Below are 18,304 nucleotides of genomic sequence, written 5' to 3'. Positions count from 1 at the left end.
ATTTTTTTGAACTTTACTTTTAAACATTTTTTTAAACTCCAGCATTGAGTCACAATTTTTCAGAGCAATTTCCAGATGATTCCACAGATCAACACCTTTTACAGATGCACACCTTTGCTTAATATTTGTTCTTGTTTTGGGTTTTTTGTACACACTTGTACCCCTTATATCATAAGGACTGTGTCTAATTTCAAATAACTTCTGAGTACTGTGGCAGAGTAAATTGTTATAAACTTTATACATTATTTGTGCTATTTTAAAATCCACCAAGTCATAAAATTTCATTGCATTTAATTTAATAAATAGTGGATGTGTTGGCTCTGTATACTTTGATCCATTAATAATTCTTATAGCTTTCTTTTGCAATTTGAAAATGGTGTTAGTATTTGTTTTATATGCCATTCCCCATAATTCCACACAATGGGTCAAATATGGTAATAATAATGAACTATATAATATATATAATGATTTCATGTTTAAAACATCCTTACTTTTATAGAGTATCCCTATGATTTTTGACATTTTCCTTTTAACAGTTTCTATGTGTGGCTTCCAACATAATTTATCATCGATAATAATTCCAAGGAATTTATTTTCATTCACCCTTTCTATTTCAATTGAATTCACCATAATTTTGACTTGATGAGTGATTTGTCTAGTGCCAAAAACTATGAACTTGGTTTTATTTAAATTCAATGATAATTTATTTACATCAAACCATTTTTTTAATATATTCAATTCATACTCCACAGTAGTCAGAAGCTGCTTCAGGTTTTCTCCTGAACAATAGAAAGTTGCATCATCAGCAAATAAGACACTTTTCAATGTTTTTGAGACACAGCAAATATCATTTATATACAGTATAAATAATTTAGGGCCGAGCACAGACCCTTGGGGAACTCCATGAGTGATCTTCATGTGTTCTGATTGTACATTATTAAACTGCACATACTGATATCTATTTAAAATTTTTTAGACCAACTTCACGACCGATCGAAGACCCCTAAAAAAAAAGGGGTGTTTCACATATTTGATTCTCAAAACCATGTCAACTTGCAGGGCTCTACACTAACTTTTCCACTACTAGCACTGGTGCGAGTAACATTTTTAGTTGCTCGCACAGCACAGGATTTGGTCGCACCATTTTTTGTGGAGATGTAGCATGACTTTACGCATACGCAACTCGATATATTTGCAAAATATTTGATTGGAACACAAGTTTTGCCTGCAACAGCAGTGGCTATCAAAACATACGATTCATTTAAATATTCAAAACTTATAGTGACATTTGTTGCTTGTACGGTATCTTCAAATGTGTTAAAAAAAACAACAACAAAAATGTCTTCTATATTTTCATATATTGAATCAATTATTTAAATAGACCGCAACAAAGGGCTGGGCGATATGACTGAAAAATGTATCAGTTTAAATATTTATTAGTCGTTATTGACAGTTATAATCGGGTTGGGTTTTTTTTCTATTCAAAATAAGGATTAGGAAAACAAAAGGCTGATAATTTGAAATATAAATATTTAACCTTTAAAAAGACACAAACACAATATGTGCACAGTGTGAAGTATTTCAGAAACATAAAAATATGAGACATTAAATAAACCTACCGTCCAGCCAAAAGAAATATGAAGCCACCTTATGGAACAATAATTCTATCAAACACACTTTAACCACTTAATATATCAAAAAAGTATTGCCAAAAGTAACCTTCCCTTTTTATTAACAATTTTTCATTTTCTTTTGCCATCACATTCATTTTTGGTTAATGTATGACGTCTTTTTTTTTATTATTATTATTATTATTATTATTAATCGGAGACACGCTGATGACCAAGGAATCACTGCTGTTTTTTTTGTTTTTTTTGCTGTGGTTCATTTTGAGTTTGATGACGTCATTGCGGGCACGTCTCAGTTCTCCTATCTGCTTGTCATGCTAGTTGTGTACATTGACAGGGAAAAAAAAGAGAGACGCTTGCGATGTGCTTTTTTTTTTTTTAGCTTAGCTGGTGTGTTGGCTGTGGGAAATACCTGTGTGAAGTTTGAACTCATGCATTGGATCGTCACGGGAGTTATTGTTTTGAGTCGCGCGCAGTACCAACACCGGGACATACAAGTGCACCGAGAGGACTCGATAGCCAAGGGAAATGCGAAATGTACGGCACCGGCTTCTGCTACTGTCTGTTGATACTCGCTGTGACGCACGCGCGCGCACACTATCCCGTGCCGTAAGTTCGTCGTTCACCACCCTGCCTGCCTGTTTGTGTTTGTCCCGGTAGTGTTAGCTTGACATGTTGAGATCGGGATGTTCGCAGAAAGCAACAACGATAATTCCTCCCCCTCCTGTTGTCGTATCTCGCGGCAAAACAAGCCGCCGCCGCGCGTCACATCTCACTTGCACCGCCCCACGTACCTTAGCTCCCGCCTGCCCGAACTACATTGAATTACAATGCAAACGCATCCCCTCAAATGTCTCCTTCACTTTGAGCACGCAAATAACAAAACGCAACACGCAACATTTTTTGTTCTTTCTTTTTCTTTCTTTCTACAGAGCAGACACTTCTCGGAATGTAAGGAACGGATGTAAGAATTTTAGACTTGGGTAAATTAAATTTTAGACCTAGGATGAAAATATGGCCGTTTTTTAAGACATTTTAGGCCTAAAATTTAACTTTCTGAATTTTAGACTTTTTAAGACCCCGCGGGAACCCTGACAAACCAGTGTCCGTTTTACGGTTGCGCATGATGCCTGACACATCACTGAAAATTAGGACTGTCAACCCTAAATCCGGACGTCTGGCCACCCTAGTAATGCCCCATACAGGACTGTCTCAGCAAATTAAAATATTGTGATAAAGTTCTTTATTTTCTGTAATACAATTAAAAAAAACAAAAATGTCATACATTCTGGATTCATTACAAATCAACTGAAATATTGCAAGCCTTTTATTATTTTAATATTGCTGATTATGACTTACATCTTAAGAAACTCAAATATCCTATCTCAAAATATTAGCATATCATGAAAAAGTATACTCGTAGGCTATTGAATCATCTAATTAACTCGAAACACCTGCAAGTGTTTCCTGAGCCTTGAAAAACACTCAGCTGGGTTCAGTAAACTAAATCAGTATGGGGAAGACTGCTGATCTGACTACTGTCCAGATGACTATCATTGACACCCTCCATCAGGAGGGGAAGACACAAAAAGAGCAGGCTGTTTGCAGAGTGCAGTTTCAAAGCACATTCGCAAAAAGTCTGTTGGAAGGGGGAAATGTGGCAGGAAATGCTGCACAACCAAGCGAAGTGACCACAGCCTTAACAGCATTGTGAAGAATTTGGGCCAAATTTGCCACTTTTTTCTCGTCGCGCAGCTGTTTGTGTCAGGTGTGGTGCCAGCTGGCAGCAAGGAAACGCATATGTCACGCTACACAAGTCAGTTTACAAAAGAAGAACTCCTTAAAATTTACTTTTTGGTCGGGTTTTCAAACAAGGAGGTACTAATTGCTTTAGCAAAGATTAACAATATCATAGCTGCCAGTTTATAAAGTGGCAAATTTGCCACTTTTTTCCATCATATTGCCCACGCCCTCTAAAAAATATATATATATATTTCTACGTGGCCCTAATATGCTGTCGTATGTGTCAGTGACAAGTAAATGAACTATTACATCAACAAAAGGATAGGTTTAAGACTCTTTTGCGACAGCAACAGGACAATTTTAAAAGTTTTGTCACTACAATTATGGACTCAACAAAAAGATTGACTGGATGCACTGACAAAGGAACTACAGGAAGTAAAAGTAGTTTACAATATACTCAAAAAGAAGTGGATGACTTAAAAACAGAAAAAAACAAGCTGAGCATAGAAATTCTCAGACAAGTCACAGACAAAATTGAATAGGTCGCTTGCACATGTCGTCACTTCCGCCTCGGATTTCTCGTAGTCGCCATGCTGGGTGGCCTCCATTTACGTAGCGATTCGGTCTAACACGTATCTATCACGTTTGTTTTCTGCGATTAAAATGGTACATTGTTGCTGCATCGTTGGCTGTTCGAACAAAGCCAAGGGGGAAAATGGTCGGTCTTTTTTCCGAATTCCGAAAATAATTAGGAACCAGGGCCTGGAGACAGAGGAGTGCGGACTCCGGAGGGAAGTCGTTACTTTGGGCTCGTGTGTGCAGCGATCACTTTGTGAGCGGTAAGCTTGTTTACCTTTATTTAATGCATGAGGATTAATAACGTTTCGACCGCCCATATATGGGCAAGTTGCTTATGTTTTGGATTCATGAGCAAGCAAGTTCGGTAGTACAAGCTGGCTAGCGGACGTTAGCCGAAAGCTAACATCGAACATTTTCACCCAAGTAGTGCCAGTGCAAAGTGTTTACTGCTGAAATTGGATTGATTAGTCTTGGGCTTTTAATGCCGATAACATGTTTTTTGGTGGCAAAATGTAAACTTGGAAAAAAAAAGAGACAGAAGGGGCTGATGCAAGAAAACAGACCCCCGGTAGCCTACACATCATGCTAGAGAACTTATTCACGGCCACCCTACTGCGGTAAAATAACCAGTCTTTCCATATTTTATTTGTTTATATATTTGTTTATTTTAACAGGTCGCCCTGCGCCCGTTTTTCTGTCCAATCATCCCGACTGGGCTCCAACATTAAAGTTGGGTCCCAAGTTACAACATCTATGTCTCAGCCCAGTCGGTGCCAAGATATGAACGTGCACAGGAGAGACAAGCAAAGAAAAGACGACTCGAAGTGGCAGAGATTGTTGCAGTTATGCAGCCAGATGGCTCCAGTAACCTGTACCCTCAAGTACTGCTGACATCATTGACTCTGGTATGCCACTCAGAATTCATTACATGATATATTGTATGCATGAGTGAATGTATGTGTTTGTTTGTGTGTGTACACGCACCTTATATTTTTAGAGACATTTGGAAGTGTTTATAGAAATAAGTATTTGCCTGTAATAATGTTCATACATTAAAAAATGCAACAAAATGTGTACATTTCTTTTACACTGACAAAAAAACTATACTACTTTACTATATTAAACCTATTACTGGTACCGTATTTTTTTGTGATTTTTTCTTTATTTTTTTCTTTAGGGATCTCATGCCACACCGACTTGATTGCCAATGACATGATGGAAACGAAGGCGAGCATCAAAGCATTGGAGGAGGACAACATGCGACTTTTTGTTTGGCGCTAATAAAGGCAGCGTTTATACAAATTCTATTGTTGGGTTTGTTTACAAAGCTATACATAATACAAATGACAGGATTTGACTCAATGTGCAATATGGTCCCTCTTAAAGTAATGGCATAAATCTCTATTATTTCTAAAAGCACAAAAAATGAAGTGAATAATTATTAGATGTAGTAATTTCAGGGTTAAAAATTGAACTGTTAATTAATGTAGTTTATTTTAGCACAGGTGCCTACCATCCTGAGATGACGGTATGATGTAATGTTGATGGGGTACGCAATGACTTTCATTATGCTATGTACAGAGGAAAAAGTTGCTCTCTTTTAAATTTGTTTAATGTAAGACAAGTACCAGTACTGTGTTACAGTTTTCCCAATAATCCTTGTTTCACACTTGTCACAAAACCACTGTCCTTTTGGCAGTCTAGATTGGCACACTTCAAGTGATATCATTTGATTTTACAATCTGCTGCAGCACAAAAAACTACTTTATTCCGCATCTTTGAAGTACATGAGCAAGTGGTAGGTGACAGCGGCTGAGCAGGAACACTGGAAGTCCACTGCTGATCTAGTAAATGCTCTCCCGAGCAGTTCAGGTAAGGAGGGGATTTTGGGGGAAAAAAAACTCTGGCTTTTCCAGCTGGCCAAAACGAGCGATCTGGGTGGACTCGCTCAATCACACTTTGTCCACACCACAAAATCGCAGAAGTCCGTCCAGTTAAACTCATCTGTGCCTGAATCTGAAAATATTACAGACATTGTAATGAAAATATGAAACATAGAATTAAATAAGAAACTACAAAAAGTAAAGCCATACATACCTGGTAATACTATTGGTGTTGTCGTGACAAGTGATGGGAATTGTTGCCATCTGGCACCAGACAGAAATTGGGTGTTGTGACAGCCTCCTTAACCGTGAGATCATAAGAAAAGCTGTCAGTATGCACAGTAGTTACCATGAACACGTTTTATTGTACTGGAAACTGAAACTAAAAATACGTCCTCTGATAGTGGTTAACCTTAACCATTTAGAATAAGTTGATTAAGTAACATGTAACTAGTGAAAGGGTAGCATTAAATTTAATTCAGCCACGGGGAGGCTGTGCAGTTACTTTTTATTCTTATACGCTCTGCCATATTTGCCTGTTATAAAATTATTAGAAAAACCACATCAGGTAAACCCAGCTGTGCATGTAAACACAATGATAACAGGAAGCCTGAGAACAAATCAACATTTTTGTGTGCAGAATTACCAACACCATGTGGTTTACTTACGTGCAACAGCAACCGTTTCTTCTGATGCGATGTTAAAGTTTACACTCTGTATCCACCCGCTTACAAAATAATTGTAAGCCTCCAGGGATTTGTTGGCGTGTTATGGAGCATGTTGTCAACACGAGGTAGGGAAAGATGTCCAGAGATGTCACATTTGGCCAGCAAGCTTTCTCCGTCAAAAAAAAAATCACCCTTGGTCAGGACGTAATTAGGATCAATCCCGCCACACAGAGACACCTTCTGCCTGTATCGTTGTTTTTGATCTTCCGGTAAATCGTGAAAATACTGCGAAAATTACATCAGGTTGATAAGCTCTACCGTGTAACTCGCGAGTGTACCTTGTGAACCGGCGGACACCCAATATGGCGCCCGAAGGAAAAACTCCCATGATGCATTACGATGTGCAAGCGACCTATATCTGGAGAGCCAGTCGAGAAGTAAAAATTTGTTGTTTGATGGGATTCCTGAGACACCAGGAGAAAATTGGACTATAACAGAAGAAAAGGTAAAGAATTTCCTGACTGAGAAACTAAAGCTACATCAAGAAGTTGAAATCGAGAGAGCATACCGCACTGGGAAACCAGGAGGTGACAGACCGAGACCCGTGGTCGTTAAGCTGCTGAAATTTAAGGATCGAGCAGTCATTTTGTCTTGTCTACAAGACAAGCTAATTATTCACCCCAGCACCAGCACACCGAAACTATCTAATGGAAACTAAACAGATACTGTAGTAGGACCACACGGAGTTATACATAGCAGCGCAATAACACAAAGCAATGCTGAACATTAGGGGTGTGAATTGCCTAGTACCTGACGATTCGATTCGTATCACGATTCACAGGTCACGATTCGATTCGATACCGATTAATCCCGATACGAATGGTCACGATTCGATACCGATTAATCCCGATACGAATTTATAAGTCGATTGTTGCGATTTTTTTCCATTCAAATTTAGAAAATACTATCAGTAAATTTGTACATGTACACTGTAAGATTTGTATGAATATATTTATCTAAAACTTGAGGCTTATAACCGTGAGCCACTGTACACAAACAGTTTGCAATCTGTTTCACATTTGAACAGCATTAAAATAAAAATATTAAGGCTTAATGTGCCGTTCATATAACATTCTTCCATGCTCAAGGTGTGAATCCTAAAAAAAAAAATAAAAAATAAAAAAATCGATTCTGCCGATTATTGAATCGATTCGAGAATCGCGCGATGTAGTATCGCGATATATCGCCGAATCGATTTTTTTTAACACCCCTACTGAACATAAATATGCACTTGAAAACATTTGAATACTCTGATTACAAGACATTCGACCCTGAGAATAATTTAGACCCAGACAACCATTTTTACAAAAATGATTACCGCAGTTTCAATTGTGACTATTACATGGACGATCAAGTCAACAAAAATATAAAAATGGATATGCATAATAGTAGAAGACTACAAAAATCAAAGAATTCCTGAATAAATTAAACAAATTCTGTGCAGGATATGGTGCAAGGATGTGGAGGATGGTGGGGAGATGGATCCAATGGCGGAGAAACATGACAAGAAGAGGACTGACAGGAATGAGAATAACTTTATTGATTGGAACTAAATAAAGGACTGGATGTAACGTGGACAGACTTGGCAGAACGTGGACAGACTTGGCAGGACAGACTGGGCATGATAGGACGACTTGGCTAGATGTGGAGAGACACTTGGGTTGACGTGGAGAGACACTTGACCAGACGTAGGTAGTGATGGGCAAAATGAACCGCGGCTTCGAAGCTTGTGTCGAGTAAAGGTGGGCGTGGAAAATGAAGCCTCATTTCGAAGTGTGGGAGGGTTCACGACTCAGAGGCTTGTGCAAGAGCAAGCAGATCACACAAGCAGCAACACACTCCACCACGAGCCTGAGAAAGAAAATCGACCTACCGAGAGCCCTCACGAGTACCACGGCTACGAGGAAATGGAGAACACCACCAATTGCGACTACTCCAACAAGTCGACGAGTCTGGTGCTAATTACGGTGTTCTACATAATCATCTTCATCTTGGGCCTGTTTGGTAACAGCATGGTCATTTTCACCGTGTGGCGGGCGCAGGAGAAGCGGCGGGCATCCCACGTCTATATCGGCAACCTGGCCCTGGCCGACCTGGCTTTCATTGTCATGCTGCCCCTGTGGGCGGTGGAGCAGGCCTCGGATATGCACTGGCCCTTCGGGGTGGCCCTGTGCAAGATCAGCAACTACGTAATGATCCTCAACATGTACGCCAGCGTCTTCCTCCTCACCTGCATGAGCTTCGACCGCTGCCTGGCCATTGTGCGCTCGCTGTCCAGAAGCCAGCTGTACATCCGCAGCCACATGCGCGCCTCTCTCGCCGCCATCTGGACACTGTCGGGCCTCCTGTCTGTGCCCGCCTTTGTGTTCAACACGACCCGGCAACCCCCAAGCAGCAACCAAACTTTCTGCTTCATGGACTTCAGCCTGGTGGCGTCCAGCAGGCAGCAGGGGAGGCTGTGGTCGGCAGGGTTAAGCTTGATGTTGAGTGCCTTGGGGTTCCTAGTCCCCTTCCTGGTCATGATGGTGTGCTATGGTTTGATCAGCTGTACTGTGACGCACCACTTCAACACCCGATGCAAGGAGCACCAACGCAAGCGGCGACTCTTAAAGATCATCGCCACGGTGGTGGTGGTCTTTTCCATATGCTGGATCCCTTTCCATGTGTTGAACAGCGCAGACGCCCTCTCTGAGTTGTACCTGTTCCAGGCCACTTGCACATTCCACCGCTTTCTCGTGCTGGCTCACCCGTACACCGCCTGCCTGGCCTACATCAACAGCTGCCTGAATCCTTTCCTCTATGCCTTCTTAGACCTGCGTTTCAGGTCGCAGTGCCTAAGCCTGCTTCACCTCAAGAAATCCTGCCAGACACCCATCAAGTTCTAGCATGCATGGAGGACTTCATCAACACCGGTGCTTACTTCCAGAATCTCGACACTGTTAACACTCACATGCATGTGACGGAAAAAACAAATAAATGTAAAAATCATATTAAATTATTTTTCATTTTGTTCTGTTAATTATAGCTGTCAAACGATTTATTTTTTTAATCAATCACATCTTAGAATTTTGATGAATCATGATAAATCACTATAGTTAAAAATGTTTTTTATCAACATTTTTTTGCCCGCCAAACTTGAAGAGCACCTGTTATGTGTTAATTCTTCCTACATTTAATGTGATGAGCATGTCTTCCACATTTTTTGATGCACTGCACTCGCATTCTCTTTTTCTAATCAGTTGTTGGGAAAAAATGTAGAATAAGATCACATGAATAAACACTTCACTATTTGTGGCTAAATGCTGCGCACACACACTCACCAGATAATATAGTATATTCATGTATATTTAATCATTATGAGTGTCCTATGCTCAAACACAACCTGTGCTACCTTTAACGTAACCATCTGCTGTCAAGCTAAAGGATAATCTGTACTTAATGAGTTAACACTTTTTGACAGCACTACTTTTAATCCAGCAATGTCTTTGATGTCATTATGTCAACCGCCCAATTTGCACATTTCCTGGTCAAATACATGGTGAGAAGATAAGTGTATTTTTTTCCCGAGAGAGCTCAGAATTGTTCATGAAAAAAAAAAAAATACCAAGACATGAAACAAATTTACATTTAACAAAACAATCTAAATCTTTTTATTTTGACCCCCCTCCCCCCCTCCCCCCGAGTCACACACCTAACCATGCCAGCATGATGAATTCTTGCGCTATTTGTGAGTTCACAAACTCCGGAGAATACATCTTGTACTGCCCCCGCTGATACGTTTGCAGCCTACCTTTTTTAAGTCGGACCAATCAGACGTTGTTTAGGGCGGGACGAAACCAATAAGCGGCGATGGCGGGGGAAAACAGACAAATCTAACAGACGAATGGACGCTGCAATTCATTCTGTTCTTGCATAATTACTCACTGTTTCCTTGTTAAATTTCACCAGTGAGAGGCGATGCGTGCATTTTGATCTGGTAAAGATGTTCGTGCTAATGACCCCACCACCCCCAAGAGGAGACGGAAGACGGCATTTTCACCCATCGCCTTGATCGGTCAAAACAAACGTGCAAAGATGCTGCATCGTCCAATCAGCTCAAAGTATTGTACAGAAAAACCCGCCTTTCCCCAACCAGTCTGCCTAGTGAAGTACCAGATTGATAATGTGAAGAACTCCCTAGAGTGAATCACAATTATCAATCTGGCCGGCGAGGTTATGACACGACCTAAAAAAGGTGCAGGCTTGGAGAATGGGAACAAAGATTTGGTTAGTAAGCAACACATGTAGTTACATGTAGGTCACCAGATTGACTAGCAATCACAAAGAGCCTCTTTGTCATGGTCTGTGTTTTGATTTTGTTTATGGGTCATGTTTTCTTTGTGTGTCTCGTTTTGCCAATGTCTCAAAATGTTTTATCATGTCCTCCTGTGCTTGTTATCCTGGTCCCTCGTGTTAGCCAATCAGCTCCCCAAGCCACGTGTGCAGTGGCGCTCCTGTCATTAGGCGGATTAGGCGGATGCTAGGGGCGCCAGTGAGCTCAAGGGGCGACAGAGGAGAGTTTTTTTTTTTTTATTTAAATAAATACTTTTTTATTTCACAAGATAAATCAACAAAAACAAAGAAATCTAACAACTGCACATACAGTTGTAAAGTTTTTAAGCAATGAATAAATCATTTATACATTCGGGCTTAAGTGGCTGTCTGCCTGCAACCTGCCTGAAATTTCTCCACGGCGATGAGCCGGACGGTCGTCAATGGACAGGACACACCTCCTTCCCAACCGCCTCCCCTCCCCTCGTGGTCGTACCTCGCTTGTGTCTGAGGTAAGTTGGGCTGGATGGTAATTCACTCTGTTGAAGTTAACTAGTTACAGCCAGGTAACTTGTAACACAACACACCCACAGGCCACGGCACCGCCACCGCGGCTAAACATCGCGACTCCACCACGATACCGCGAGCGGAGGTGGCCCCATCACTAGCACGCAGCCAACAAGGCAATAACAACATAACATAACATACGGAAGGCCCGACAATTAACATGGCTGCCAAGCCATTTGCTAATGTTTTATTTGAAGTTACAGATTTAAGGGGGGTTCATTAAGAACCCGTTGTTCCCGCGGCAGGCCGTGTCGGTGTTTCGTCCTTTTTCCTTTTGTCCTTTTTTAAAAACTGTACAAATGAATGATTTACACAAAATTATATCATGTTAGTGATGACATGAAGAGACAAAAGCCCTCTGGCGCCCAAGGGAAGAAGAAAAGGAAAGAAGAGGAGGAAAAAGGCGAAAAAGAAAGAGGTAATGAATGATGACATGAATGTCTGATGATTGTGATCAGGAATTTAGTTGAAATAAAATTTGTACTTGGATCTGGTATGGCAGTGGGTTTACTTTTGCTACATTTGTTTAGGATGATAACTTGTTCACGGAATATGTACAGCATTCAGTTTGAGCTGGAGTTAATTTCAATTAATGTTACTCCCATTTTAGGGAGAGTTTGAAAGACAGGTTTGGGGAATGAATAAGCAACATAATTTAATTATAAGATTACATCTTTTCTTTTAATGTTAAGTGTGTGCTGTCCAAACAGCCACCGCTTGCACTAAGAAGCGAACTACAGTCAAACCTCGGTTTTTGAACATAATCCGTTCCAGAAGGCTGTTCCAAAAGCGAATCGTTCGAAATCCGAAACAATTCTCCCCATTATAATTAATGTAAATAATTTTAATCCGTTCCAAGTTTTTTTTTTTTTTTTTACTATTTTACATCATAGCCTGCACTGTATACTGTTTACCATAAATAGTAAAGGGTAGAAATAGACAATGTTTTATTTTAATAGAAGATATTGTATCTAAAATTATGGAAAAAAAACAAAAAACAAAATGCACTTACAGTATTTCTTCAATCTTCATACATATGTTCATTGTTTGCAGCTTTTGGTTTAAGTTGTTTGTTTCTGTATGGGTGCGTGCGTGTGTGTGTGTGAGTGTGAGTGAGAGTGCGTGGTTTCCTAAAGACAGACAGAAAATAGGCCAATAAGTAAATGTATAAACGTAAGTTAAGGAACTCACATTAATAAACAAAGCAAATTAAATTAGCGCAGTTAAGCTAGCGACATTTAGAACATCACTTCCGGTATGCGCTCTTATTGTGAAACTAAATGGTGACACTTCCAGTTTCGGGCTTAGCAGCGCAACATCAACTTAGGAGGGCTATGTGGTAACGTGCGGATGAGAAAACACCGCCCAAACATTCGTAACAAACATTTTAGAAGGAACAAGCTATAGCTGATTCTGGCAAGAAGGTTACAGACAATAAATAAGGACAACAGGACCCACCAGTCATTGACGCACACCACTGGAGAAACTCACAACACGGCAAACACGCCAGCAAGCATGTTAGCAAAACGTGATGTGGGCGTAGCCAGGCCTGGAGTTAACGTGCAAGGTGCTCATTCACGGTTTAGACACCAGCAAACATGGACGAGGAGAGGTTTATATTGGAGGTAGAAAGCCACAAAATAATAAAAGTCCACCTCTCTTCTGCTTCTCTGTTGAGCACAGACTTTCTGTGTGTTTGTCGTTGTTTTTAATGCCACATGATCGCGCGTGGTCATGCGAGACACGGCGGGAAGTGGTCGGCAACGGAGCTGCCGAACCGCAGCTGTGCAGCTGTGAGCTGCCCAAAAAATTGACGCATCCGGAGCACGCAGTCAAGATGCACCGCACCGCAGCCGCACCGCACACGCAACCGGTGTAAATCCTGGGTGAGTCGTGTTCAGGTACGCTCGGCTTTTTTCAGTTTGGTCGAGAGACGATTTTTTGGACTAGTGCTGAGACATAAAATTCTCGAGTTTTCTGTTCGAAAAACGATTTGGTCGAGAACAGAAGCGTTCGAAAACTGAGGTTTGACTGTATATACATATGCCTATATTTATTTTTCTACAGTATACAGTGATACCTCAGCTCACGAACATAATTGGTTCCAGGAAAGTGTGTGTAAGGCGAAAAGTTCGTCTTCCGAACATTTATTTCCCATAAGAAACTATTAAAATGAAAATAATCCGTTCCCAAGTCCCTATAAAACATAATTTTATACTAGTAAATAAGCCTTAAAACTACACAAAAATATACCTTATTTTCTGTATAATAAATGTGCTATTGTATTGTAATTAAAGAAAAACTGTACTGTATAATAAAGTAGTTTTATTTACCTTTGTGATGGTAGTTCTTAAGGATGGTAGCAATGGTAGACTTACTTCATTCGCAAGCGTTTCACCGCGTAGAGTGTTTATGGAACGGTTGCCGCTCATTCGCGCTTTCGTGCTCACCGGAGCGGAGGAGGCGTGTCCCTTGGTGAACAAGGAAGTGGAGCACTTTAGCAAGTCAACAAAAAGTGAGCACCGCCAACTACTTTCACCTCTTTCCTGGGACTAAACAGCCGTGGCACTATTTTCTCCTTTTTTGAGGTACGTGATAGCACTTTCGCTTTTTTTTAGTGGCGCGAACTCCATTACTACAATGCAAACGCGCCGCCGAATCGCTGTCCCTCGCTTTTGGTGAGAACGCAGCATTAGGCTTAACACTAGCCTGTGGTGGGGTCTTTTTCGGTCCCATAATAGCAAAAGTACACTCAAAATGTCTATCAAACACAAACCGCGCCCGCACTAAAAGAAAGGGGGTGACGAACTGGGACGCCGTGAGCGTGCGTCAGCTTCTCGTGGCCGCCACCGTGGCGCTGTCCGACCGCGTGGTTTGGTTCGTCCGCCGAAAACTAGTTCGTCAGCAGAGACTATATGCTCGCGAATTTAATGTTCTTGAGGCGAAAAGTTCGTGAGCTTAAGCGTTCGTCAGCGGAGGTTTTACTGTATATCGGTTTTCCAATGTTACGATTGGTGCAATTTGAAATGTTACAATTACACAGCCCCTTATATATTTACTTGCTGTTGTGTTTAGAATGCCACAGATTGATTGTCGTTGCATTATTATATGTACTATTATGGTTGTAAGGTCATGCCAGCCTTATTGTTTCACCATCAACAGATATTTGATTAATATAATTTAAAACCCAATTGATCAAATCTACTCATTCCACTTTTTTCAGACACACTTGTGAAATATTTATTTCACGCCTCCGGGTCACCTGAGACTGCAGGCACCTCCTCTACCTCAGCAGCACCAGATGATGCAGCACCTCACCCTGCCCCCTCTACCTCAGCACAGCCTGGTAGTGCAAGTGCACCTGTCCCATCCACTTCAGCACAACCCAGTGATGTAAAAGCTCCACCAATAGACCCTATGGACTGGCCATCTGTTTTATCAAATACGGTAACAACAGAAATTGTTCTCCGGGGGCCATGTCAGGTCAAAAACACTTCCAAGTTTCCTCAACAAAAAGACGGGAGAAGTTGTCAGCGCGATTATTTCAACAGTCTTAGTCAATGGAGAAAAAAATCCAAAGAAGCTGGCTAATGTACTCACCAAAAAATTTGTTTGCATTGCTTCTGTTGCAAACTTTTTTCAAAGAAGGATGTCAAATTGAATAGAGAAGGACTAAAGGATTGGAAAAATGCAAGTGCGTTACTCAAGACCCATGAGGATAGCCAAGAACACAACGCGAACATGACAATATGGAAAGAATTGGAGGTCCGTCTTGCAAAGGGGCTAACAGTGGATAAGCAAGAGATGGGCCTCCTTCAGGCTGAGAGAAATAGGTGGCGTGATGTTCTAAAGAGATTAGTGGCAATAATTCATTCCTTAGTTGAGAGGAACGTGGCTCTAAGGAGAAAAACAAACACGTTATATAAAGCAGATAATGGCAACTTCCTCAAACAAGTGGAGCTTATAGCCAAATTTGATCCAGTGATGATGCAACATATTCGTAGGGTGGAAAATGATGCAGACAATCACACACATTACCTGGGGAGTAAAATCCAAAATGAACTAATTCGACTGCATCAGCACAAAAATTCTTGAACAAACAGTGGAAGAGATCAAAGCATGCAAATATTTCTCCATTATTTTAGACCTGCACCCCTGATGTGAGTCACAAAGAGCAACTCTCTATCATTGCTAGGATTGTGACACAGGAAGACGCACCACAAATTAAAGAACACTTTTTGGGCTTTCTTGTGGCAGAGGAGTCAACATGGGAAAGCTTGTCAGCTCTCATGCTTAAAAGGCTGGAGGAGCTAAACATCCCATTTGAGGACTGCAGAGGTCAGTCCTACGACAATGGAGCCAATATGAAGGGGAAGAATAAAGGTGTTCAGGCTAGGCTGCTTCAGCTGAACCCAAGGGCCTTTTTTGTCCCATGTGGGACTCACACTTCAAATTTGGTAGTAGCTGATGCTGCTCAAGAGCTCAAGAGAAGCCATAGGCTACTTTGGATATTTGTCCAAATTATTCACTCTATTCTCAGAATCCACCCATCGATGGGATATCCTTCTACATGTCAAAACAACCCTGAAATCATGGTCATATACCAGGTGGGAAAGCATAGTAAAATGTGTAGCGGGAGTAAGGTACCAAGCTGGGCAGGTGAGAGAGGCTCTTGTGGAGGTGAGGGAAACGACTGCAGACCCTGGGGTGAAAGTTGTGGAGAGGTTGGCTCCTACCGATTTTGTATTTGCACGGTTATAGGGCATAACATCCTCAACAGGATCCAGCATGTGAGCAAACTGCTGCAGTCACCTTCCATGCAGCTAGATGTGGCTGTCAACTTGCTGGAGAAAACCATAGATTCCCTCTCACATTATAGAAGCACTGGATTTTCCAATGCAAAGACAGCTGCAAAGGAGATGTGTGAGGAGATGAACATAGATGCTGTTCTCAAAGAAAAGTGGTTAAGAAAAACAAAACAGCACTTTAGTTATGAGTCTCCAGATGAGCCTATTGGTGATCCCCTTAGAAAAATGGAAAACACATTTTTTAATGTGGTAGAAGATACAGCACTGTCCTCACTTGAGAGATTTCAGAGCCTGGGAGAGGTGAACGACAAATTTGGAGTGCTCCTCAACTTTCCTAAAATGAAAGAAGAGGAGATACTCAAGCACTGTCAAACCCTGAGCACTGCTCTGACTCATGACGGACAGCCAGATGTTGATGGCAAGGAACTTGGTTGGGTTTGTTTTATTTTGGTGAGACTGTTGGTTGTTTGTTGTTCTTGTGTGTTTTTCCCCAGTCTCGTTATGGTTAACCTTGTCCACCTGCATGTGTCTTCCCTTCCCGGTGTGTGTGTTGCTGATTGGTTTCCCCTGCCTGCTGTGTCTCCCAGGTGTATCCTGTTAGTATCTAATTAGTGTTGGTATAAGGGAGTGGTGTTTGGTTCACGCGGGTGTGGGAGCATTGTGTAATTGTTGTTTGTACCTTACCTTACCTTACCTTACCTTACCTTACCTTACCTTACCTTACCTTACCTTACCTTACCTTACCTTACCTTACCTTCATGTAGTCAAAGTAATCTACATCTAGTGAAGTTAATCAAGTTGTCTAAGTTTAGTCTCGTTTTTCCACGTTTAGTTAAGTCTCTTCACGTCAGCTCTAAGTCTCCTTCACATCCCCCCCCAAGTCTTCACGTCATGTCTGGTCTCCACACCACACAAAGTCTTCACGCCTTACCCACTTAGTCCAATCTCAATACAGTAAATAAAGTGATTCACATTCTTGTCAGTCCACATCCTGCCTGGTTTCTCTGCTATTGGGTCCATCTACCATGTCTACGTTCCACAAATCGTAACAAAACCTAACAAACATGCAACTTTTGACCTTCCTGCATGGGAAGAAGCTGACAGAGAATCGCCTCAGGTAACTAAAAGGGAAATTACATTTTTATATCTGGACTTGATATGGTTTAACTTTAGAACCACTGTTTAGTAATGCCAAAATTACCAGTGTCTGAAAATAAACTTAGTTGGTATAATGTTCCAGATGCATTTAGTGAACAGTTTCTTTCTATTACTAGGTGTGTCCATAGTCCCTACTGCACAGCTGGCAGACAAAAAAAAAAAAAATCCTACGAGTTGGAGATGTGTTAGTTGAGGGTAGCGCTACAAAAAGAAAAAAGATTGATGAGCTTATGAAGGAGAGAGACTATCTCAAAGAACAGTTGGCATCAGGTAAGTCTTCTTACACACAGTATATAGTACAGATTGGGGGCCATGTTAGCCCAATGTTTGCATCTATTTTAACAGCGCTTAAAAAAAGAAAAAAAAAAGAAAGTGAGGACACAAGTGCCATCCAAGCAATTCGCTTGTCCTCATCTTTCTCGTGTGACAGCTCAGAGGAAGTTTCCTCCAATGCTGTGTCTGACTCCTCCTCCAATACATCCTCATCAGAAGAGGACAAGAAGAAGAAGAAGAAGCAGAAGAAATGGGAAGACTCAAAGTCAAAGAAAATGGAACTAAAGATGCGTAAGAGAGGTAAAAAAAAAAAAATGGTACATGTAGCCTACTTGTACTCTCATCCTTTTCTACTTTCTGGATTTTTTGTTTCTAACAGCATAGCTCTGCTGTACAATTGTTCCTGTCCTGGCTGGTACTTTTCACATGATTTGACATTGTGTGGGTCATTTATCTTAGCGTGAACTAACCAAGGGGCCATTCTGAGGTAGCAGTCAGTTGCATTGAAACCATACAACTAAGGCTGCAACTAACGATTATTTCAGTAATTTATTAAAGGTCAATTTTCAAACATTTCTATGTTAATCTTGAAACCTTTCAAACACCTTTACAAAGCATAATTTTCA

At 41.0% G+C, this 18,304-nt stretch overlaps 1 protein-coding gene and 1 long non-coding RNA gene across 2 annotated transcripts; both read left to right on the top strand.

Moving 5' to 3' along the window:
• Nucleotides 1-3,799: 3,799 nt before the first annotated feature.
• On the top strand, nt 3,800-5,252 carry LOC144026331 (uncharacterized). The gene is made up of 3 exons (XR_013285109.1): nt 3,800-4,210; nt 4,625-4,855; nt 5,128-5,252. It is a non-coding gene; the product is annotated as an uncharacterized LOC144026331 (long non-coding RNA).
• A 2,951-nt stretch (nt 5,253-8,203) lies between these two features.
• LOC144025704 (apelin receptor B-like) lies at nt 8,204-9,459 on the top strand. The gene is made up of 2 exons (XM_077532374.1): nt 8,204-8,249; nt 8,299-9,459. The coding sequence occupies exons 1-2, from the start codon at nt 8,204-8,206 to the stop codon at nt 9,444-9,446; spliced, it is 1,194 nt and encodes a 397-aa protein (XP_077388500.1). The 3' UTR covers nt 9,447-9,459.
• The last annotated feature ends 8,845 nt before the right edge of the window (nt 9,460-18,304 follow it).

Source organism: Festucalex cinctus, chromosome 1, assembly GCF_051991245.1.
Source record: "Festucalex cinctus isolate MCC-2025b chromosome 1, RoL_Fcin_1.0, whole genome shotgun sequence".
Taxonomy (NCBI): Eukaryota; Metazoa; Chordata; class Actinopteri; order Syngnathiformes; family Syngnathidae; genus Festucalex; species Festucalex cinctus.
The sequence above is the reverse complement of the archived record's forward strand: the minus strand, read 5'-3'. Positions and strand labels throughout refer to the sequence as shown.